This window comes from Cyclopterus lumpus, chromosome 3 (assembly GCF_009769545.1).
Source record: "Cyclopterus lumpus isolate fCycLum1 chromosome 3, fCycLum1.pri, whole genome shotgun sequence".
NCBI lineage: Eukaryota > Metazoa > Chordata > Actinopteri > Perciformes > Cyclopteridae > Cyclopterus > Cyclopterus lumpus.
Genome location: NC_046968.1, coordinates 9,770,063 through 9,795,998, shown reverse-complemented (window position 1 = coordinate 9,795,998; position 25,936 = coordinate 9,770,063). Strand labels below are relative to the sequence as shown.

Here is a 25,936-nt window from a genome sequence, read left to right as displayed (position 1 = left end):
TGAAATTTCCTGGTTTCTTGGGGGCCAGGAAGTACGCGGAATAAAATCAGATTTCTCACCGTCGTAAATTGGGACAACAGACAGTCTGTTTCTGAGACAGGTCGTAGATCTCCACTGTGAGTTAATCCACCTCATTCTGGTAGGATAGATTCACCTTCTTGATGCCCATGAACGGAGGAAGAACGCTGTAGAGCTGGAGAAATAACTATGTGTGTTATTTCATGGTTAAACATCTGTGTATTCCCCTTCCTCCAAGGTTAACAAACTTGCGTGAGGTGGATTCCCCCCCAGGTTTTACAGCCATGTCGACAGTGGACTTCCGTGTGAAGCTGATCTACTGGACAGGGATATGATGCTGTAATAAGCATCTGCTGACCGAGCCTCTGTCTCAGCAGCAGGGATGACTGGAGGCAGAGGCTCCAGCTCCTGCTCATTGCAGCAAAACATCACACCTAGCGCCGTAAGTTATCCCACCGCTACTGGAGCAGGCTGGACACTGGTGGTTGCTGAACATTGCTCTCTGCGTGGTCCATGCCAAGACACTCAAAGCAGCCATCGTGAAGGTCCATCTCAGGGATAAGGCCGTGACGGGCACTGACGAGGTTCATTACATTACATGTCATTTAGCTGACGCTTTTATCCAAAGCGACTTACAATAAGTGCATTCAACCATGAGTACAAACTCAGAACAACAAGAATTGAGAAAGTATAATTTCTTAAATAAACTACTAGACTACAAAGTGCTATCAGTAACAGCCATTTAAGTGCTACTAAATGGCTGTGACCAATGTTTTGAAGCGGATGCGGGCGGCCACCGGTAACCAGTGAAGGTCGCGGAGGAGCGGAGTAGTGTGGGTAAATTTCAGGAGGTTAAAGACCAGTCGAGCAGCTGCATTCTGGATGATCTGTAGAGGTCGAATGGCATTAGCAGGTAGACCTGCCAAGAGGGAGTTACAGTAGTCTAGACGTGAGATGACCAGAGCCTGGACCAGAACCTGTGCCGCCTTCTGAGTGAGAAGAGGTCATATTCTCCTGATGTTGTACAGCATGTACCTACAGGAGCGTGTTATTGCGGTAATGTTGGCAGTCAGGGAGAGTTGACTGTGGAGTGTCACACGAGGTTCCTGGCAGTCGGAGTCGGGGCCAACACTGAGTTGTTGAAGGTAATGGTCAGGTCGTGGGTGGGAGAGCCTTTTTCTGGAAGGAAAAGTAGTTCAGTCTTGTCAGGGTTAATTTTCAGGTGGTGTGCGGACATCCACTGAGAGATGTCAGTCAGACAGGCAGAGATTTGTGCTGCTACCTGCATTTCAAATTGGGGAAATGAGAGAATCAGGGTTCATGAAGCAGCAACTCCATCTGCAGAGGTAGGGAGTCGGTGTGCAAATCACCTTTTTCTGAAAAGAAAAGAGATGACATGGGGTGTGCTGTCTTACATACCGTGGCTTCCACATGTATTTGGCTAGGCATGTCCTGATAGGCCGGCTGCACTTGTGCACATTTTCAGTGGGCGAATGTATGCTTGTGATTTGAGTAGAGTATTACCCATCGAGGCCTGTAGAGGGCTAAGCCTGTTTGGCTTAGAATGACCAGCTCCATCAGCAAAATGAATACATTATTGCTCACATTGCCAGGTCCATTGTGTACCAGACATCATGGATTTTTGATGATTTCATTGACGTTTTTTCTCTCCCTGAATCGCCGGAAATTCCGGGTGCTAGAGGAATATGACTATCCAAGGAGGAGCTACAGCACACCCAAGCTCTTTCCTGGAGCAGCCCAAGCTGCACTTTAGCACAGCGATGCTTTGAGTTGAATGCTACTTAATGCTAATTTCAACATGCTCACAATAATAACATGCTGTGATGTTTAACATGGTCACCATCTTAGTTGGCACATGCCATTCATATATTTCACATATTAAAATGAAAACCACTAGTACAGCCTCTAGTTGTTGTTTACATTATTTGTGACAGTGATTCTTGAAGTCTTTTCAAAAGAAGGCCAGAGTATTCACTTACTGTTTTGACCTAATATATTTTGCAGTGACCTCTGGGAATGTAATAACTCAAATTATTCAGATTTGTGGTATAAGGTCATAGTAAGAGGAGCGGCTAAGGTACAATTTCTCCTGACAGACTCTTAATCTGTCATAGTTATTGCTGTGGGTATTGCATGACAGTTCATGTTCTCTCATTATCTTCTCAGTTGACCTTCATGTTTCATTTGGTCATCCTCCTCTTCCTCAGGGCATGTGATATTATGATATTGTTTTGCTGTGTATTTAAATGGAGACCATTAAGTTCAGAGTTTTGGACAAAGATGCATCGGCCTCAGCTTAGTCTCTGACAGTGTCTCGGAGGCTTACTTTTTATGCACTCAGATATCTGTAAAGGTTGTGCTGTCAGCTCTGTACAAGACAATGTACCCATATTTAAAGAACATTACGGCAACTCTCATTTTCCATTTCAAACAGATTTATATGGCACTACACATGCATCTGGTGTTAAAAGGCCAGAACAAAGAATTACTCGTTTTCCTGACTTTGTGAGACATCTAAGAATGTGTATATGGTTTAGCCAGAATAGATTTAGATTACTGGAATAACTATAATACATGTATGTGCTTTACTTTAAAGAATAATAAGACAATAAAACTGTGGTCAAAATGTGTCAATATGCATTGAAACTATGTAGATATCTCCTCAGTCCCTTGATCCTTTTTTGTCAAATCAATTTCAACACAGTTTGGTGCATATGACTGTTAACTATCTCTACAATGACTTATGAAACTAGACTTATTCTCAAAGTTTGAGTTAATCAGTGTCGGAATAATTTAACTTTTCTTGTGAAAAGCAGTCGGTGGCTCAATAATCTATATTTGAATCTCTGTACATTGTCATTGGTCTTATTAACACCGTCTGAATTGCTATGCCTAACTTAGCCATGTGTCATACTGTAACGCGAGACAGATCTCTACTTGCATCGTTTACTGAAGGGGGAAACTACTTTTGTATCTTGTCGAGGAAGACAACTTGGATTGTATAGCTTTAGGTTGCACAGCTCTTACCTTCTTTTGACTGCAGTCTACAAAAAAAGTTGAACTTTTTAAAACGGTTTTAGATCTTGGCCTACCACAGAGCTCCGTTTCCAGTGAAGCAAACAGGAATCCCTCCTGGCTGAAGATATTTAGGCTCACAAGGCCACAGGTTCTGTAAGACTGAATTCTCCCACATTCAAGAGATGAAATGAAACTATCAGAAGTCTTTGAGCAGACTAACATTAATTTGAGCTCTTATTATCTTCAAATATGGCCTTCAAAATATGTAGATGGTGCTGTTTCTGTCGACTATATCTTTGTGGAGAGTTGTCTCTTCTTCTGTCTGAAGTGCATGCCTTCTCTGTGACTGATTCCCCGCTGAACATTCATTCTGTTCCACTTTGTGCACAGAGGCTTTCCTGCGAAAAATATTCTCAAAGCCATATAAAAAAGTAATGCGATTGGGAACCTTTTTTCTTGGTTGTGGCGTGACACTAATTTACTTCTCCTCACACTTCCAAGGCAATTAGCTTTGAAGCTTCTCAGAAACTATTCTTGCCTAAGTCGATAGCTAGCATGGCAAATAAGAATTTAAGCAGGTCCATTGGGCGACTGCTGATAAATATATCAAATGAGGTTACAGCTAGAAAGAAAACCTAAAAGAATAAAGAAAATATAATTACTTCACCAGTTATGCCGGGTGCCTGGCCCTTCATAACTGGCCAGTAGTAGCATGCAAATATATTCCTGATTGCTTGTGAGTTGATGAGCACAGCACTGCAGTATTAATCAAACATCTGTGGAAAGATTAATAATATATCACGAGTTACACTTTGTTATGGAAAGTTTGGTTTGGTCAAATTTTGGATGTGACATTTATCCACTATACAGTGCCGTCAGAAATCCCCACCATGGAATAAAAGAAATGTTTGTCCACAGCGGGATGTACACAGCTTTCTGCTAACAATCACTCAATGCATCATATTTTGTGATGTGAAAAATCAACAGTCATGCAATTCTCAAATCTCCATTTACTTCAATGACGGTAGTGAAGGAGTTAACGATGGAGTGAGTTCACACATAGATAGGAGCCTTTCAAGTGAAGCTCCTAGCTCTACTGTTACAAGCACCTGTAGTACTTCTGCCACAAATGTATATTGAGATTCCCTCCCTGCAGCCTCCCCTTAATCAGCATGCTTGCTGTGCCTTCAGCAGATATACCTTACCTATATAGTCTCTTGAACCAGTTTAGAGGAACAGCAAACGCCCACCTTCATTGTACTGACTTCTGTACCCTCTTCTTTTGTTTGTATTATTTCAGCACCTAATCAAAGCTCATAAGAAAGGTTACGATATTGTACTCTACTAGTCTCTATGAGTAATACTCTCCTGCAATCTCGAGGCCCCCAATTTCCCTATCCCAGAATTTCCCCATCCCAGAATTTGCTTTTGGTAGGATCACAGTAATGCTGTGTTCAATTGATGATGAAGGACATGGGTCTAAATCAATGACTATTGGCTAATGACAATAATAACTCAAAAGTTAGGAACAGATAGGTTGTACCTCATGAGTTGTACCAAATTATTTTGAAATATTGGTTGGCAAGCATTTACACAAAACAGACACAGAACTCCGGAGGTGATCATCCTGCACACAAATTAAGCATACACATACTTAAAACATTTATTGCAGTAGCTGTATACCTGTAGAATATTAACAAGGATTAACTGTTTCAGTATCTGTGATGTCAAACACCCTCACAACTGACAAAAATACTGCGATAAGCAAATCACCATCCCACTTAACTTCTTTATATTGTGACACAAATATGAAAGTGCTTTACAAACTGAATGTCTCCTTAATGCACAAATCAACTCTATTCCAAGAAAATAAAATGACAGAAAAATGATCAAGTTAATTTTTTAAAAGCTATATCTTTTAGCATGCTATTCCATTGTGTAATTTGCCTTCCATGCTGTGGAATAAAACAAACTTTTTCAGACAGTGGAATGACAGATGATCTTTCATGGTTGACCCATTATCTGCACATGCCTTTGTGTTTTCCATCAGTACCAAACATTTGATTATGTACTTTAATATAAGTGCGATGTGTAATTTGGCAAACATCCAATGCATAAGGCATTTGATTATCAGACAGGATAGTCTTTATAGTCGACATGTTCTCATCTTTTAAATAAGCACCATTCAGAGTTTGAAGAAACATCATGAAGGCACAGTGATTAAATTGTTATCTTAACCTGTGTTTTCTTACGTATGGAAAATAATAGTCTGTGTGGAAATAATATATATATATATATATATGTATATACATATGCCAATAAATTGCAGGTACTACTGAGGGATTGCACTCAGTTAAATCCCAATTTGAATAAAATCTATACAATAATAAGATCAACGTTAGATAAAACATTTAGCCATTTACAAATATATTGCTATTTAATTGTACTGAACACTTTCAAAATCAGTTTATAGAGGAGAGCTTTCAAAGCTTTTCATTTTTATAATGCACATATTGAGCACTGACATCCTTCATACGTAAAAAATAAAAAAATAAATAAAAAAAAAGGTTTGCCTGTGGTTTTGTAGTACTTCACACAAATATTCATGAAATATGGGCAATATTGAGTATATTATGGGATGGAAAATTGTTTCAAAATCAACCATTGGGTTTTAAAGAAATAGGCAAATGTTTACTTGTTGCCCATTATGCCAAATTATATATATTTGTCCAGTTGAAATCCAAAATCCTGACAACAAGCCATTATGATGACAGCCAAGAACTGTCCTATTCACTGTGGTTATTACATGTACATGAAAGTGGTTAATAAGTCTTATTTACAAACTCACAGACAATGACATAATAAACAAGTGTCCACTAACAGTGTTATTAGAACACTTTCTGAAATGTAATTCCATTTTCTTTGATTGTGTCGATTAATATAGTCCTGAAAGACTCAATAACAACCACACCACACATATTTGTATATACTGGTCAGCCATGGTAGTTTTTTTTTCTTTTTCATTTTTTGTAATTTGTTTTCATTTTCTCCATTTTACGCATGTCCTTCCTCCACTTGTCCAAATCACACATGAAGTGGACGGAAAATGTAAAGTTGAAGAAATCCATGGAGGTTTATGAAAAAAAAAAAAGAGGTTTCCTCTAGAGCCATAATAAAGTGAATTGTAGAGAACACAGCATAAGCACAATAGTCTTGTTGCCTACATAGTATATGTGGCTATCACACTGCAGAAGCATCAACTTAAGTGGGCAACGATGAAACAAGAAATAAAACAATAACAAAGCAGTAGAGGAGCTCAGGTGGACATCTCACAGCACAGAAGCAAAGTCCATCTTATAGCTGCTGGTCCTTTGGGCTGTCTGGGCAGGAGGCTGGCTGGCAGGACTTAAGACTCACCAGCGGAATATCAGCCATGCCACTGCTTGTGAAGTGTCCCTCTCCGCTCCCAAACTGCTTCCTGTCACCGAAATGCTCTGATCGCCCACTCTCATTTTTCCAGGTTCTGGTTAGAGTATGTCCATTGAGAAGTTTTTCCTTGGGACCCCACTCCCTCTGAGACGCAAAGCCAGACACGGGTGACTTGGGCTGCTGGTATGTTCCCAATGTCGGGGGCATCCAGCAGTTGTCTGAATGTCCCAGGATTAAGCATTCCTGTGTGCACATCTCTGTAGCTTCCACTAAGCCACGAGGTCCCAGGGGGCCATCTAAAGGAGAAAAATAAATAAATAAAAAAACAGGTCAAAATATATTGAGATCAACCATACCTGCATCATTACCTGTTTGTCCTATACATGACTAAACACAAATACAACTGACACTGATTGTCACCCACAAGTGTTAATTCACCATACTGAATTTCATGAAATAATTGTATCAAGCATTATTAACATTATTTATTTTTCAGTGAAAAGATGTTGTTTAAGATCGTATGGTCTGAATTTGCCTAAAACAACATAGATTCAGGGATTGATCCTGCCTTGTGTCAAAGGTTTAGGTTGCTGGTGGTGTCATAATGTGGGGAATGGCATTAGGTCCCTTAATACCAATTGGACATTGTTTAAATGCCACAGCCTCCCTGAGTATAGTTGCAGATAATTTGCAAACATTTATGGCCAAAGTATACTCATTTTGTAATGGCTTCAGCATGATAACCATGTCCTCTCTTATATGGAAAGTATTGCTCAGTGAAAATGATCCTACACTGAAGGTACATTTGCATCACAATAAATCATCAGCAGGACATTGCTCTCTTACTACTATGTTACTACTATCTGGCTATTCGTCTGATCCATCACATCCATCACCTTTCAGACATGAAAAATACCAACAAGTTAGTGTTTCAGGTTGTATTTTGTTTTTATCTCATTTGATAGAAAAAAATGCATAATGCATAAAGCGCCCTGCTATTTGCAGGATCCTTGTCCTTTTAAGTTGAGTTTATTCTCCTTTTTTAAAGAAGCATCCAATTCTGTCTGCGTTTGTAAATCAAGCTTCAAAGGGTAATGAATTCATCTGTTTTTGTCATAAAAAAGAATATTATAACTATGTGTCCTAATGTGTCTCTTTGCTTCACAAAAAGCTAATTTGCGGTTGGCTAAATTCTGTAATATGTAATAAACTGCTGCCTGGACCTGTTTTTCTCCTTGTTAGTTTAAACTTACTTAGACAATTTGAGATAATGTTTCACTTAGAGTTATCGTATTAGAAGAGCAGAGAGTATTAGAGACATGTGATGCTTGTTTATATTGAGTCCCTTATGTTAAACGTAATACCTTAGACCTAAGGATATGTACATTGACACATTGTTTTGCAAATTTATTTAAATTGACATTATGGAAGAAATTATAGGAAAAAAGCATATTAATGTGTTCTTAAGCTCCATTAAGTTACATTTGTGTCATACAAAAAGGCCTGTTGATGTTGTTCTCACTGATAATTGTTTACCAATTGTGCAGCTTTAACTACAATCAAGCCTAACTGTAATTGCTGTGGTTTGCCAATCTTAATGGTTATAAACCCAATCAACCAGAGTGGACGTGTTGTTTTTATTTTGTATTCATTATTTTTGTTCACACTCCACCATAAAGATCAACATAAAAGGAACATTTTACCTGACTAAAAGAACAAAACTATCGCTAGCTTAAATGTTAGTTCTAAGTTGAGTGGGATAGTGATTTTAAAGATACTTCACTTTCTTTTCTAATTAAAACGAATCCAATGGATTGTTGACAATAATGCAAACTATAAATTGGGGCCTTAAGGCACTTATGCATTCTCAACAAAAGATAAATAATATAAGCTTAAAAAAGGGATATGCAGTGCAGGCCTGCTGTATTGGATTTAATTACATTGTACAATTGTCCTCGATGGACTGGCGGCCTGTCCAGGGTGTCCCCTGCCTTCGCCCTATGTCAGCTGGGATAGGCTCCAGCGCCCCCGCGACCCTAATGAGGATAAGCGGTATTGAAAATGGATGGATGGATGGATGTACAATTGTTTCTTTTAATATTGTGGCTGCCCCTTGCATATAAAATATGCATAACAAAGTTAACGCAAACGTATTTGTGTTCGCAATTAAAAGTGTGTTCATGAGGAGAATTATATATATATTTTTCCTATGCTTTTTCATATTTTCGGACCGAAAAGAAAACAATAGAAATAGTATATTACTTATTGTTTCATTTGCCACGTTTTTAAAACAGGGTACTTGCGTGTTCATGTGTCAGACAATATGTATTAATATAACTCATGTTCCACTTAGCAGTGCTACTCAAACAATGGGATCTGGCTAAGGCAGCACAATTTCAGTCACTCTTCTTCATGGAGTCCATCACAATAACAGGAACTCATAATTGGCACGTGAGGAGTCTAATCAAGACACACATTATCATAGTGGCAAGGAGAGCCACAGAGCACTAATACATGATACCCGGGAGACAGTAAGACGAATTCCTCAATTGAGATTGTAGATGAGTGAGCAGACATCTGAGGAGCTGTTACGGGCGACTGATGTAAGAAAGAAAAAGAACCGTGCACATGTAGATGGTATGCAGTGTTGAGCAGAGGAGCAATTTACAGTGCTACCATTTATGTGATGTTTTGCTGTTTGTATTGGTCGCCGACTTATTATAATGACGTTGGGATAATGTCACCAATGTCATTTCTTCCAAATTTGTAATCATGAGTTGCTTGGAAAAAAATTATAAAAAAGGAGAAACAAAAACCCTGGCTGATTTGTTAATCACACTATATCTGTTTGTGATATCAACAGTTTGTTTATTGATTACAGCATAATTAGGATATTGTGTTGTCCATATTTCTATTCCTTTTTTTGTAACAAAAGCAGAGGCATTTATCAAGAGCACGTTGTGCTTTGTTATTCCCCCTGTGCAACAAACATGACCATTTGCATGTAGATTGGTACAATCAGTGGGCAGCAGAGGATAATTTGAATCAGTCATTTTCTCTTGTAATCTGGGCATGCCTGTTGTTTGAGACACAATCTGATTGAAAGACCACTTGAGGCACAGAGCTTGTAGGTTTAGAAAAAAAAATCTAGTCTTATGTATATAATATAGACCAGTGTTTCCCAACCGGGGATACTTGTATCTCTGGGGGTACTTTTTGTGTTCAAGAGGAAAATAAATAGCCAAATAGCATTACAAATTGGTCTGAGGTCTATCTTTGCCGTATTTAGTGTCACAATAACCAACTTGAACGGTGCACTCAGTAGAGTCTGGATGTCAAGTTCGATTGAATATGAATAAGCCACAATTGGCGAACCCCTCGTCTGGACTGCAAGTGACAAGTGGTTTTTAACTCACACATCTCACTCAACAGATACACTCTTTTTTTTAAACTATGCAAAAAAAATAGTGCACCGGCTCTGGTCAGATGCGCAAAACATTAAAGACCAAGAGTGTGTAAAAACTCTTTAGGATGTAAACAGAGAAGTCAAGATGGCTAAATATAAAGTATAAATGACTGGAATTTCTACCTTGTGCCATTAGAAGTTATAGTGGTTATATAATAAAATATATTTAGAGGATATTCAAAATGAAACACGCTGCATGTGCAGTCAAAATCCAGGTCTTAACCAATTAATTGCAATTTCTCATTAGAGCACAATAAAGCACATTTGCACTTCGGCAATACCTCCACAGTAAAGGTAAGGATATCTCCTCTCCTTTTCCTACCAACAATGATGTTGTTCCCTTCATAATAAAGTACTGTGGTATATCACTCTCCAGAAACCCAACACTACACATTACTGGTGCCTCGATCTCTCTTTACTGGCTCCCTATTGATGCATATGAAGGGCGGAGCCCTACACTTAAGTCAGCAGGAATATGTTGGTCCATTTCATTGAAAGGACTCTGTAAGAGGCAGAACCTTCTCCCATCCGCCCTCCTCACTTTGGAATGGACTTTCTGACTGATTGTAAATAAAAACTAGTCCAGATTCAGTACTTACTAAATTACGCAGTCTAACCTTCCTAAGTTCCTGCCTTATTAGCCATCGTCTTACCTTTGTTTACTTTTTTGTTATTTGCCATTGACTTGCATTCTCTTGTGGCATGGCCTACTATTGTTCAGTTCTTTAATATGCATATAATCAAGACGCACATACTCACAGAGACAAATCTTTATTTTCATCTTGTTTTCCTCCATTGTTCTTGCTGATAATCTTTACTATGAATAGACCTCTATGATTTCATCAGATTTACCTTGACAGATATTGACCATCACAGTTTATTAGCAGCTTATTCTATTGTATTTTGTCCAAGAATATGCTTCTTCAGTGACATCTCCTGACTACATGGTGTATACCTTTGCGTCTCATGGTCAGTAACATATCTATACATGCTAATAGCGTAATCAATAATCAGTCTCTGCTGAAAACCTTGCGACTTGGAAAAGGCCAGAGGGTGTCAAGTGACATCCTGCTACTCCTGCTGAAACCTTGAAGAGCTGTGGACAGATGATAAGCACAAGCGCACCATGACACTACAACTGCAGATAAGAGGCCGCAGGGTATGTACTCTGTTGTACTGCAGCTCGACAAACGAGTCCATCTGAAATAGATCCCGTACGGCCCAGTGAAATGTAGTAATGTAACTCTTTCTTGACTTGTGCACATTGCTTATGAATGTCTGTATGCCACTTCCCCACATAGGAAAACACCAAGTCACTAGCTCTACTGTACACAAGCTTTTATGTGCATTTTAAATTGTAAGATTTAAGCAACATGAGAGGCACCTGATTCAGCTGCATGCTGTTGGACGATGCACAGGGAACCCTGTTTTAAACAAGCACCAGAGCATTGCTGTGAACATGGTTTTTCTATCCCTGTGATCACTTAAGATCACTGTATGTATGCATGTTGCCATTATGTCAGACCAACATTTCTTTCAAATGATTTTAGTGATGGTGAGACACATAACCTTTTTTTTTTATTGATGTCCACTGACAAAGAATCAACATACAGCATTAACGTGCATAATAAACACATTTTGCATTGTCACAGTTTTTCTACATAGATATAGCTGTAATTATAACATTAAGTTCCCTTCATTCACACAAAATGGCTTTCACATTGTTTCACTTTGTCTGTTCATAGCTCGTTGCTCATGGTTACTATGCTCAATAAGTGAAGTTTCTCTCTGCACACACACACACACACACACACACACACACACACACACACAAGCAAATAGCCGGTGGCTGATGTTTGGTGCAGAGCCCCTGAGTGCTTTAAATAACATTGAGGCACAGGTGTTGAGAAATGCAAGGGATTCAGAACCGTGTCAGATGGTGCTTACTTTTGCTTACAGCTCTGTGCAAATGCTGCAGATGTCCACAAAGACAGATAACTTACAGACAAAGAAACCATTAGATTGCCTCCTGATAAGGAGTCATTAGGATGTGCTGGGGGCTCGTCTGTTTAATTCTGCAGAAGCTGTTGAATAAATGTGAGCCACGAGCAAACGCTGCTTAACGATGGACACTTTGACCAAACCGTATTCACAGGTCCCTCTTTCAGTCCTCCTACTGAGCATCAACAGATCACAGAGGTTACAGAGGAGGAGAGAGTCATCCTCATTTTTGGCCAGAGGTTGTTTGCAACTATAAGGGAGTATTCTTGTTTTAGTCTGCCGGCTATTGCTAATGAGATAACGTTTGGCTAATTAATTGGATGCACACTATCAGTGCTGATGTGCCAGTCCAACACCAACAACCTACAGCCTTCAGAATGGCAAGGGGGAACGGGTCGAGAGGGAGTGAGAGTGATTGAGTGCGGGGGAACTAGTGTCCATAGGGCTTGTTTATTTATCCATGCTGTTAAGCATGCCCAGATGTTGTTTTTTGGGGATGAATGAGGCTTTGTTTTGGTCCAACATGAAGGCTTAAATTGCCATACCACTGTCTCCAGCTGCTGCTCAAAAACACACAAGATACATCTTGCAGATTCATTCGTTAAAGCTGTTTTCTCTGTGACCCGTTCATCCTTCACCACAAAACATACATACAGACAGACAATATACCACCGATCCATCACTGTATACGCCAAGGCATATAATGATAGACAACGTTATACACATAGCCTGTATTCATACATATCTGCGTCATACCAAGAGCAAACATATTACAAATGGCTTTGGGAGTGGTATGGTGTTTGGTGTCCAACAAAACCTAAAATTACAGCTCCATACAGCTTTGCAGCAAATTTGAAAATGGGTCCTGTGATCTACAGTAAAGGCTATCTGGGGTTGGATAAATATGATAGTGAGCAGAGCAGATCAGAGCAACATGCTGGATGCATTCTCAAGAGAATACTAGTCTGGCTGATGGATCCTTTCTAGTGCTCCCTTTGAGGCCAGGCATCAGCTTCTCATGAGAGGAGATGAAGGACAGGAGGCAGTCAAAATAGAAAAAGAAGACAAAGCTTGAGAATGGAAAGAGGTTCAGATATATAGAACAGAGGAGCAGGCAAAACGGAAGAGAAGAAAAAGCAAAGTGAAGTTGAGGAACAGTAAGAAAAACAAAAGCACAAAGCCTGTCAAAAAAATGCCATCATTTACATAATTCCCATGATCCTCGATAGATATTATTGGCTTAAACCTCACTTAAAACTATTCTCAGATCAATTTGTAATTCAAATATTCAGTTACTCTGTATTGGACCGACATTCTGTTAAAAAAAAATCCTATTTACAGCATAATGCGTGAGAAAATAAGTGTGCTACTGATGCTCATGGGGTGGAAATGAAGCTCGGGAAAAGTCAAAAAGTTACTGGACAGTGCACATACCACATAATGTACATACATATACAGTATGTACTCTACATGTGTGCTGTATTTATTCACTGAAGGTCATTATAAAGTAGCAACATTGAACATACACACCTCATTATTCAGTTATTTGTGGAAGCAACTGTGTTCATTTCACTAATACTTGCCCTGCAGTAATGGGTTTCAGGGTTGGAATCATTATGTATGATTTGAGAAGTGTTCACGGTTTGTTGCCTAAATACCCTGCAGCGCTTTAAAATTGCATGTGGTCTGACAGCTCAGGCTACCAATCAACAATCACAATTTTTAACCTTCTGATAAACATCAGATCATTTGGTGAATAGCATTCACATGAGACTCAATTTATTATTGTATCATTCCTCTGTATTATGGCCTTGAGTCAGTAGCCACTATGTACCAGTAAGGATCCATTCTAATCAGTAATTCCCTTTAGTTTCTTCAGTGGGGAGAAGCTATAAAAACTAAAGCAATCCAAAAACATATTTCCCTTTACCCCTGATGCTCTCCGCATTCAGTGTTTCCCTCAAAACTCCATCTCACCACTCTGGGGTTTAACTTCGCATCCTCTTTAAGTGGAATATTCTATCAAAGTTGTTGAATTTTAGCAAAGTAACATAAAAAATTAAACAGTTGTTTTAGGAGTCGATATATTTCTTTCTGACCTCATTTTAAAGCTAACTTGATGTTTCCTCTATATGGAATAGTACTGATTATTCATTTAAAGTGTTGTTGTTGCTATTTTGTAGCTCCAAGATATATAAGTCAATGACAACGAGACTGTATTCTCAAAAGCATTGCCTACTGCATATTCAATTTTAGACTTCACTTTCAATAAATATGTTAAGTTTTTATGGTATGAATCATATACCATGAGTTTTCCAGTGCATTCAAAACCATCTGGCCTCTCTCATGCTTTGGGAAGAAGATTATGGCTGTCATGAATCAGATATTGTGTACAGGCTATAGATTGTGAAGAGCACAGTGTCAGACATGCTGCGGACTAACAGCACAGTGGCGCTTCAAAAGACTCTGACCGTACACATTTAGTAAACTTAATTTCTGAGTAACTCTGCATTTACAAATATATCTGCCATCAAAGCTTTCCTTTCAGGGTTCTCAAATATAAGTTGTATAATGTTCTATAGTATTTTGTAAAATATCTCTAGAGAGAAAGGTTTCTCTAACAGAAAGTTTAGTGAAGATTTGGATAGACTTACACATGAACAAAATAAATACTAAGGTTCAAATGCAATTTAACCAACAGCATCACTATAGAAGTGCGGTGTACCTCACAAATGTTGCTGAAATGAAGGGCTGACACACGCTCACATACACGCTGACTCAAACATGTTGTGCATTAAAAGGTTGTCATGTGTTTTAATTGGGCTTGATGAGGAGATTTTGACAGCCTGCAGTACTTAAAACAAACAAACAAACAAAGTACCGAAAACAGATTGGGCTTCACTTAGCCCACAGGTGTCAAACTCAAGGCCCGCGGGCCGAATCCGGTCCGCCGCGTCATTGTATGTGGCCCATGACGACATGAAAGCCATATGATCACCTTTTCTTACAAACAATTTAAGAAAAAAATCCTGTGCTTTTATTTTGAAGGTCATTTTTTCTGCAGCGGAGTGCCATCTGTTCACTCTCCTTCATGCTGCGTTCACACCAAAAGAGAAGCAAACTCTCGCACTGCTTTACTCGCCGGAAAATTTGTGATCATTCACGCTACAAGTGCCGGAGAGGGGGCGTGGCTTATCGCCATGAAAACAGTTCATTACCGCCGTCCACCATGGAATAAATAACCACTATTTTTGCTTTGTACATGTTGAGGAAGTCTCACACACGTTGGGACATCAAGCCCTCGTGTCTGGGTTCATAATATTAATATGATATATTATATATAATATTATCCGTAGCCGCACACAGCTTCTCCAGGAACTACATCTGGATGACGGCTGCTTCCACGATCAATTTATCCTCCATAGTTTCTGATTCAGCAACGGCATGACATCAGTGATGTCAGGCAGAGCATCTCAACGCTGATTGGCTTTAACGACACAGCGGCACAAAAATGTTTCGCCGGAGTAAAAAAATTCAGCCTCCGTGAATGAGGCACATTTTTCACGTTGCGTCATGACGTGTTAATCATTTTTTTATTTTGTGTTTTATATTTCATGTTTGTGCATGAAAACACTGAGTATTTAAAAAAGCTCTGAAGTTACCTAATAGTTATGTATGTTGTATTACATTGTGTCCTTAAGATGCACTTTTTGTTTTTTAATTGACTGTAAAAAGGAATATTTCTAACTAGGTTTGTTTGTGCATCCTGTGATATTCTGAACTCTCAGGTTCAAATTGCACCATCTTTTCATTAAATCAATAAAGAAGTTTAAAATGTTCCTTGAGGATGATGGTGGGTCCCGCAGCCACACCAGTGGAGAACCACTGCCCCAGACCAGTGGAGAACCACTGCCCCAGACCAGTGGAGAACCAGTGCCCCAGACCAGTGGAGAACCAGTGCCCCAGACCAGTGGAGAACCAGTGCCCCAGACCAGTGGAAAACCACTGCCCCAGACCAGTGGAGAACCAGTGCCCCAGACCAGTGGAGAACCAGTGCCCCAGACCAGTGGAAAACCACTGCCCCAGACCACATCTGTCACACATGTTCTTAGCAGCCCACTCTTTGTTGAACCAGAGTTATGTCTCTCAACTATGACAAAAAAGCTTTGAACAAAGTTAATAGAGTAAGGTGGGTTATAATTAAATTAAATGGATTTATGTTATAATATTAGAGGAATGTGCTTATATATATTTCTGTACGATATCTTTACACTTTAAAAAAGACAGTTATTTAACAATATGCTCGGGAGTAGTCACATTTATACAGTGTTACAGTTACAACCGGCCCTTTGAGGGCAGCCATGACGCTGATATGGCCCACGGTGAAAATTAGTTTGACACCCCTGAATTAGCCCATACCTAACCATCAAAGATGCCTGGATCAATCCCAATCCCAGGTATCGGCTCCCAACGTACCTCCTTATGATGGATTTTTTTTTTTCTTAGAGAGCAATGAGAAACTTAGACAGTGTCAGTAAGCACAGTGAAAATGTGACGATGCTGCAGTCGCAAAACAAACTGAACTGCACTGATAAGGAGGTAGCAGCAAAATACATGTGGACTAAACTAAACTCCACTGTCGAACACCCCTTCCACCCCTTGAGGTGAGATGGTGATACAGTACAGAACATGAGACTCTTGGTCTCAGCTTCCAAACTTTAGCCTAAAGCTATTAGACTGTACAATGCTCTATGGCCAACCAATTCGAACCTAAGCCAACTACGAGGGAAGTGAGGCAGGAAGTCTGAACTGCACTGCATGGTCACCAATGGAGTCACCATGGACTGCTCGCTGCACCAGAAAGCATTTCAGCCTTTTGCTGTAATCCTTTCTTCCAGACATGTTTCTTCATATTCCTGCAGATTATCTGCATCAGTTGATACATAATGAAATGGCAATGAAGCTATGCTGCCATTGCTATCTTTACATTTGGATAATACAGTGGCTTTGTACAAATAAGGTCATGCCTACATATGGTAACTCTGTCCTTGAGTATTTGTAAGGAGCACAGGAATACAAATCCCCAATGTCTATACATTTGATATGGTGTATTGTTGCTTACAAATTCAGATAGAACATATCTTTTCAGACATAAACTAGATATGACCTTTTGTACACTTACCCACCATACAATTCAACATTGGTATTCATAATAATGTGTATTTTAAGTTACAAAATACAAACTTGCAGAACGATGAGAATAATGTAATAATAATGAAGTATGTTAGGAGACTTGTCTGAAAGGCTGTTTTGACAGCGCTGCCATCTGATACATAAAACAGATCGGACATTCAGACCTGCATTGGTCATGTTTCTAATAATCCATCTATTTTCACTGTCCATCTATTCAACCATCTTTGATTGACACAAATGACTCATTCCATTACCAGCTATAGTTATGATAATTATATCACAAGTACTATTATTTCATTATTCTGATTCCTTGATCAATGGAACAGTCAGTGAGAAAACTTGCATTTACAAAAAACAATTGCAACACAATATCAAATATATAATAATCACACTGTTTACATTAGTAAATATGGATTACTTTTAATTTTCTTTTTTTCGCGATTAACGCACCTTTATGGCAAAATAGGGATGGCCACGCAGGTTTTAAAAACACATTTTTAATTACTGTTTTACACAGCTCAGAGCAAGTGCATGACAACAATAGTCATGCAAAAGTTATTTCTTCTCCCCCACTAATCTTCCACTGCATTAGACCTTGCAATCTAATTGCTGTCCTAAGCCTGCTCATCTCTATCTTGGATCCAATACATTTCTGGTCAAAGACCTTTAGTGATACTCTATGTGATAACTAATTCAGTTTTTACAATTGGCCTGTATATGTTTCTCTTGTTATAATAATGACATATATTATGCATTATATATATTATTATTTTGCTCACACTTCACCTGGTCAAAGTGCTGCACTGACAAGCCATGCCATAAATGTGGTTGAAAAATAAGTAAATGAAAAGTCCACTAGCACAAGACCCAGATGACATTCACTAACAGTCTCTGTTGACATTTGAGAGATGAGGAATAGATTTCAAATTCAATACTAGGGTATAATCTTTTAATCATTGTGATATTGCTGTGGCTGTTATGGTGAAAGTAATTTAACAGATACAGATAATGATCATGTTGACCTCATAATACTGTAACACTACACCATGACCGCAATTCACTTTGCCCTATATACACGAGACACCAGGTAATTCAAGCATCAAATGTGAGAAAATAATGAATTCAAGCATCAATGCTGCTAAGTGGTCCGGTCCAATTGCTTCATGGTGTGCCATATTACGCTGTGTGTCCATGTTTTTATTTATTAGGTTCTTTGTGGTATGCAGCGAGTATTGATTTTAATCTGGAAGGAATGACAAGAGAAGAAATGGCTGCTTGTACTGAAGTCCATTGATGAGTACTTATTACTTTTTTTTTTACTGCAAAATAAATACCTCAATGTTAGATGTGTTTACTGGAAACCATAACAGATCAGTATAACATAAATTGATCTAAACAAAAGATCAAACGGACATGGGCTTATTTTCTTAAAACTACTTATTGTTTTATGAGTTGAGTTTCATTGTTGGATTGTAAACATTACTAAATAGCTACATTATTTTTTAATTATAAGAGGCAACATATTAATATTGAACATATTTGCAAAATCTCTATATTGAATATTTTGTGAATGTTGAAATATTGTATTTGTTATCGTCAACCACCAACAATGGTTAAGGTTTTGATTACCGTCCGAACATTACGAATATGGCAGCTAAATTACAGCATGGTTAAGAACAGCCGACTAATACCGGCAAAGATAAGGTCATGGACATCAATGTGATAATCAATATTAAAAATATCAACACTGACCATCAGTATAAGGCGTGCCATGAATCTGACACTAAAATGACACAGTAATCCAGTAATCCACCTCCACAACCTTACTTTGCCCTGTGCTATATATGATTTCTTCGTTTTTTTCATTGGCACTAAAAAATTGCTTTTGCAAATCAGCTACATATGAATACAATTTGTACGAGACGAGGTTGACCCTATATGGCTTGATGGAGTTGGGCCTATTATAGATTATGGATGTAACTGATGCATTGAACATTTTGCTGCACAGGTATCTGATGAAGCCTACTTTGAATAATGAATCATCGGTATATGAACTTATTTTTATTAGTTAAAACAGCTATATTTTAAAAGACACTCTTCAGCAGGTGCCGTTACTGCTTAATTGCAGAAGTACAGCATGGGGGGTAAAAAGGGAAAAAAGAGTGAAAGGTGAGAGTGGAAAAAGATCAACACAAACAGAGCGCTTGATAAGTTCTACAGTGAAGTAGTGACAGAGAGACATTCTTTGTGTTGATCATTAGCTTGAGCCTGAAGGAATTCGATAATAAAACAGAGCCTTGTTAATCCCCTGAGAGCTCTGTAATTGCAATGTTGAGGTACATCTCCTCTCTGTTAATAATTGTAATTTCAGAGCATGCTCTGCACACATATACATTTATTCAAAATTACCTGAGGGAATGGATAGTGCTGTACTGTCTATTGAAATTGCCCTGATTTAAAAGGTATGCATGAAAAAGTAAAGCCAGCAACTATTGATCTGCTAAAAATAAATCAGCTCTTTTTTTTTCCATTCCGTTTCAGGGTCATGAATATGTTGTATGGATCAGTTGAAAGTGTAAATTCTCACATTACACAGAACAGCTTCACGGTGTCATGTACTTCGCAGCCATGTCTACCTGTTAAGTGAGAGAAAGTGTCAACATTTGGATGTGATGAAATCAGTTAGCACCTCCTCTTCGACACTAAGAACCGTCTGCCTTGGCTGCAGTGGTGTTAAGCTGTTGATATAAAATGTAAATTACATGCATAGGGTCACTGGATCACATTAATTAGTGGGAAAGAATGTGCAGGGTATGATAGGCAAATCCATGTTAAAAGTATCCCACTTTTAATGCACAATCCACATATATCCACACATTTCCACCTTCTTCAAAGTGTCATTCACACACGCACACAACACACACACACACACACCTATTCACACATTCACACACACACGTACACATCACAATAGGAGATATGCTGATTGGATTGTTAGGTAATATAAGTGACATTATTTTACTATCAGTGCATGTTTTGGCAAATATTTAGTTAGCAAGAAATTAGAGCAACATGAAAGAGATGAAAACCTGATAATGACAATGTAAAATGTGAGCCATATGCATAAATCTGTTTTGTGAGTTGGTGGGTGCACTGGGAGGAAGTGGAGGTCGGGGCCTGGCAGAGACCCCTGTTGGGTGCAGGTGGCGAACAACTTCTGTCGGCCAAGTAATTAAGTGTCCATCACATCCTTGCAGGAGGGCTGTGCAACCCATAAGCCGATTCCAATGTCCATCTGTGAGGCGGACTGGAGCTACAATATGGCCCTACACATGGCTAGTGAATCTATACCAACTCGTGGAAAAAATATCAAATAATCCGCAGAAATAAAAATGTTCAAATCATTTAGAATTATCAAGTGAATGATTGAAGGAAAAAAATAGAGCGAAAGAGTAATAATAATTTAAATAGATCATAGCCAATAGAAATCAAATCAAGGCAATCAGGTGGGCAAACAGCAGTCTGATTTTACTATCGCAGTTTAAAAGAACATCACATGCTTTCCCTCAGCTTCTGTAATTTAGTAATTGTACAGTAGTGAGCAACAGTATGTACTAGTGCTTGTGCTTGAATGTCACAACACCTTTATTTTGGTTATATTTCAGACTAAAAGACACGTGGCTGTGTTTGTTTTTTACCGCATGACTCCGACAAAGCCCTTTCTTAGACACAGAAACTTTAGGATGCTCCATGAGATTTTGTCAATTACCATAATCAACCTTCACATTTTCACCTTCAATAATAGAGGAACTAATCAAAAATGATCATTAAGTGTGATAAACATGGATTGAATTGATATGGTTTCTGACCTTTGACGAGGTTACTGTGTGCAATATGTTGAATGAAAAAGGAAAACAATTGCTATGTGATGGTGATCTATTACAATTCACACAGTGGCTATAACTCTAACTCGATATAGGCTGTAAAATGTGCCTTCTATTGCATGGAAAGCATGTCTCAGTCTTGGCTTAAACCCCGTTTGTCATTATTGCGTCGTAAAAGGCCAAGCAGTGACAAACGTATGTGACATCCGGCTGTAGTACAACCTTGCTTTGACTGGCTAGGTGTTGATATGTGTGGTTACTCAGTATTAATGTCGCAACATGTGTGAAACCAATTTGTTGTTTTTGAAGATGGCAGCAATTAATCTCTCAAATGACCTGGCTAGATTAAATGAGAAGAAAGAGTGGATGCTAGGAAAATAAATGCCAGCATTAGGGGAGAAATTACAAGATGACCTTACTGAACAATGATTTATGGATTCCCTCGTCAAGCAATTACAGCAGGTGATACCTTTGAAATTTCAAACCATGGAAATTAAATTTCCTCCTTTGCAAACTGTGCACTTGTCAAGGACATTTGAACTGTTAGCTACATCGGAAGGCTCCTCTGCAGTCATCCCTCTTCCCTTGGCAAATCACTCAGCTCTAAAGAGTGATAGGGCCTATAGGCGGGTGGACAAAATAATAAAAACATCTGGCAATACATGAATATCAAATGCCTAAAGAGCAGTAGAGCAGAAGGACTTAGATTTCAGAAGTGCTAGAAAAGTGGTTATCCCTTAAATAATTGCAAGTTTAGTTTGTTGGACAAATGGGAATGATTAACCTGAGTAAGCACAGCCAGCAAAAGAAACTGGAAAGCATTTATTCACCGATGTTTATTTTCACCAAAAAAAAGCTAAAGATATGGTATATTGCAAAATAAAATGATCCGCATAAATTGAAAAAAATGAAATAATCATCAGAACTCATTTCTCAGAAGTCTCGGTTTCATGCCAAATGATGTATATTTGTGTGTTGAATGCCAGCCAAAAAGAATGTCACATTATTATTTTATATTTAAGACCTTGACGTTAAACTGGGCCAAATTGCTGTCACTTTTTTTATTTTTGAAATTCCACTACAACAACCTCATATTTGTGCACCTGCTTTTGTAACCCAGAAAAGTGTCAACCCATTTGGAAGTGTAAGCCTTTTTTTTTTTTTTTACAATTGTGTCATTTCCGTTGTTAAGGCACTTGCACAATAACAATATAATTCATTGTGCTTTCAGTGTATGCTCTCTTTCCCATTTCACTTGTTTCGATAAAGAAGAAAGATCATAACAACCTCTCTATTTTGAATCCTGTTTGGAAGAAACAAATCAATCAAACTAATCTCAAGGATTATGTTTCCTCATTGGCTCTCTGAGGGAGTGATGATAAGAGAATATTTTTATTATGCTGCCTTGTGTAAATGCTGAGCATCGAGGTGCTCATAAATCCTTACATCTGTGCCTATGCCACCATGACTCTTCCCTGCCACTCCTGTTGTAATGGCTCTTTCAAGCATGCAACTGCAGAACATGGAACAGGAGTATGAACGCAGAGTTGCACCCCACTCAGGTGCATTTGGAGCACATGTCTCAGCCCCACCATATGTCACCAAAACATGAAAGTACAAGGCAGATGAACATGGGCTTTCATTAGTAATGAGGACCTTAATACAGAGCTGAAAAGGGGTTATAATAATCTGTTGTATACTGATAACTTGATAGGGATCATCAGCATTACACATTGTTGGTTCTATTATATTATTATCAGAACAGCACATCTTAAATATTGCATTTTTATGCGATTTCATCATACTGGCTTTCTACCTAACAGAGAGTATAACGAAGGCAGCTGTTTTGAATCCGGTCAGCAGCATCAGGTTGGTAATTCTAACAATGTCGCTACTGTATAAAATCCCCACACCATCCTGAAGGCGGGCTTCTCGCATCTTTTGACGCGTTTGACAATGTGGTAACAATGGAAGGAAGTGGTGTTTAGCTTTCGGGTTGATATCTTAAGCGGCGCCAGGGAGAGGCTTGAGGTTGCTGTAGCCACCCCAAGACCAGCCACAGCATCCAGCTAGTACCCCCAAGAAATGTCTGTTTATTTAGAGGAAAAAAAGTCACAGAACGTAGCAGAAATCCACAGCGCCTGCAGCATATTGGACCTGACCATGTGATCGGTGGAGCGGTGAGAATTCGCTCCCCCCGTAACGGGGCTGTCTGTTACTTGCATCCCCTCGCTCAAAGCTGCTCCGGGTCCTTCTTCTGAATATCTTACCACTCCGCTAAAATGACTCAGCGCTCACTGGCAAAATAAACAAGCTGCGTAGTATTTTAATTTGCTTTTTGCAAACGTAGCTTCAAATGTCGGTCGTCATACAGTATTTGATTAAGAAATACATATCGCTCATTTCAACCGATGAATCACTTATTTCTAATTTAGACTTTTGTTCTTGTTATTTTGTTAGGGTAATTTATGTATTTTTGATTAAATTAAACTTTCTTTAATAAATGTAGCCCGTTAAAAGGCTTGAAGGAAGAGCAAAGAGTTGTTTGGCCACACTGAACATGTTGTGTGAGAAAGGCTGAACGCCAACAAGCAGAATATTCTGTGAGATAAGAACTATGTTAGACATCTGTCTCTTTTCAGTTGACTTGTGGAAATCCTCTCTTGTTGAACACCCCCATCGGTGCGATACAATCTCTAACATCAGCTATGTGGAATGGAAAGATGTTGATTCGTTAGTTGAGGTGTTGGTAACCAGGCAGCAGTTTGTGAGTTTGATCTCAGAACCTGAGAATGAAATGCTGTTTTCTTTTTTTGCTGCCTGAAGCTGGTCCTGGGTCCTGACATTGCTGGCCCAACACATTAGTTCACATATAAGCTGTTCTAACACTAAATATTTAGTTAGTTTAATTCAACATTTATTCTTTTTCAGTCATCAACTGTTACCGGACACTTTTGTTTGGCCGTTGCATTATCAGAGCAATATTAGATTTCTGCATTTGTCAATTTCTCAGACATAATGTTTTAGCATGGTTTAGCATATTTACATTGAGCGCTCCTATACAGTGGACATTACATAATTTACATAGTTTCAGGGATCTACACAACTCGAAGAGCTTGAATGATATACATTGTGTAACAATAAGGTGTAATTTTTTTTCTGCACTATTCCTTACATCTATCTTCTGTATTTTCTCAGTAATCTTTTTTCATTAAAAAAAATAAAGAGATTATTTAAGGTGTACTTCCTAAAACTATTACAAAAAAAAAGATATACTTTTGTGGCAAAACAAATGACAGCGAGAAAGCATTCAGCAATTGAAGTACCCCGGAATAGCTAGTAAATTGTAAAGGGCACTGTCAAAACCCATTCCTCCTGCAGTCCTCTCAGACATTGGACATTTGATGAGTAGCTTTGTCTGTTCCCCTCTCAATGTCAAAAAATCAGCAGGCACTCTGACTCTCTGATGGGGTCAAAGACCCCTGCCGCTGTGAGAGGGTGACCATGTCGAGGACACGCCCTGTCATCACACGTGGAAACACAGACACACATTTCCTGACACTCAAGTGAAACAGTATAAACCAGTGTTAAGCACATTATCGAATGAAATACATTTAATTAAATGTGCACACAACCGTGATATATCTAAATAGAAACCAGACATGTGTGGTTATTGCTGTGTTTGTCTGCAGTTCCTATTTTTAGTCTACATGTGGATCCTGTGACTCATTAAATAATGCAAATCGGAATTCACTCACAAAGGAGTGGATATGAAAGGAAAGACATGTATGGGGCACGAGCAAAAACGTTGCCAGCGGCCTCATCATTTCATTTCCTTTTGCCCATCTATAAATGGCATGCATTTTAATCCTTTTAATTATGGATCCTCGCTACAATTACCTCAAATTAAATTACTTCGCAAACCTCTGAAGGATACATAGCTAACTGAGAAGAAGAGGATCATTCTGCCGGGGATTTAACCTCAGTTTCTCTCTGACACATTGAGCTATCACCCCCACCCCCTAAGTCCAACTCCATATGGAACAGAAATATTGAAAATGCCTAAAAGCCCATACTGTACCCATTCTAGAACCCAATCAGCCCTCAAACTCCTCCAAATCCCCTCTTTCCCAGTCCTACTCTATTCATGGGGCTATAGAGATTACAGAGAAGAACCCTGCCTGGCAGGCATGCCACACTTAAATAATCTCTGGGTGGAATCCCAGTGTTAATGTGGGGTTTCTGGATCATGGCACTGCAGTGTGTTGCGGCGCTCTGTGGCAGGCTGGTCGCAGAGGACGGGCGTGCACCAGGAGACAGCGGATGTATGGAGAGAGGGGTAGAAAATTAGGATGAAAGCAAGGAGGGTAAGAAGACTGATGAGAGGAGAGAGGGGGAAGTGGAGAATAGGAGGAGAGTGTAGAAAGAGACAATATGGCGTGCAGCAACGGAGCAGATGAAAAGGGGAGGCAGAGGAGACATAGAGGGAATAGAGAGGATGAGAGAGATACCACTGTGGAGGCAAGATAGTCCCCTGAGTGGGCCACAAGAAGCCTGCCAAGGTCTAAATGACATTACTCTGCATGTTATATACTTCATGGCCTTGGGTGGGTGTCCCATGTGCCAAGAGATGCAGAAAATCCTGACTGCTATTCTTACCCTTCACTACAGCTGACCCATAAACACACTCATCTCACACTTGAAGCATGGCATTCAACCAAGGATGCTCAACACGGAAAATGAATTAATTACTTGACGTTTCAATTGTAGCGCAATAATTGCTTTATGCCACAGGATAACCAAGAAAGTGAGAAGATAACGTATGCCAGCGAAGACGACAGCATAATTACAGGATTAGTGTAGGTCTTAAAGACTTCATCTTTCACAGATACACATGAATTGGTGT

At 39.0% G+C, this 25,936-nt stretch overlaps 1 protein-coding gene across 1 annotated transcript in view; it reads right to left on the bottom strand.

Moving 5' to 3' along the window:
- Positions 1-6,411: 6,411 nt before the first annotated feature.
- LOC117727307 (protocadherin-9) overlaps positions 6,412-25,936 on the bottom strand; it is a 179,909-nt gene continuing 160,384 nt past the window's right edge. Inside the window, exon 4 of the mRNA XM_034527544.1 lies at positions 6,412-6,782. Within this exon, the coding sequence (XP_034383435.1) occupies positions 6,412-6,782 (371 nt within the window). The remainder of the gene's footprint in view (positions 6,783-25,936) is intronic.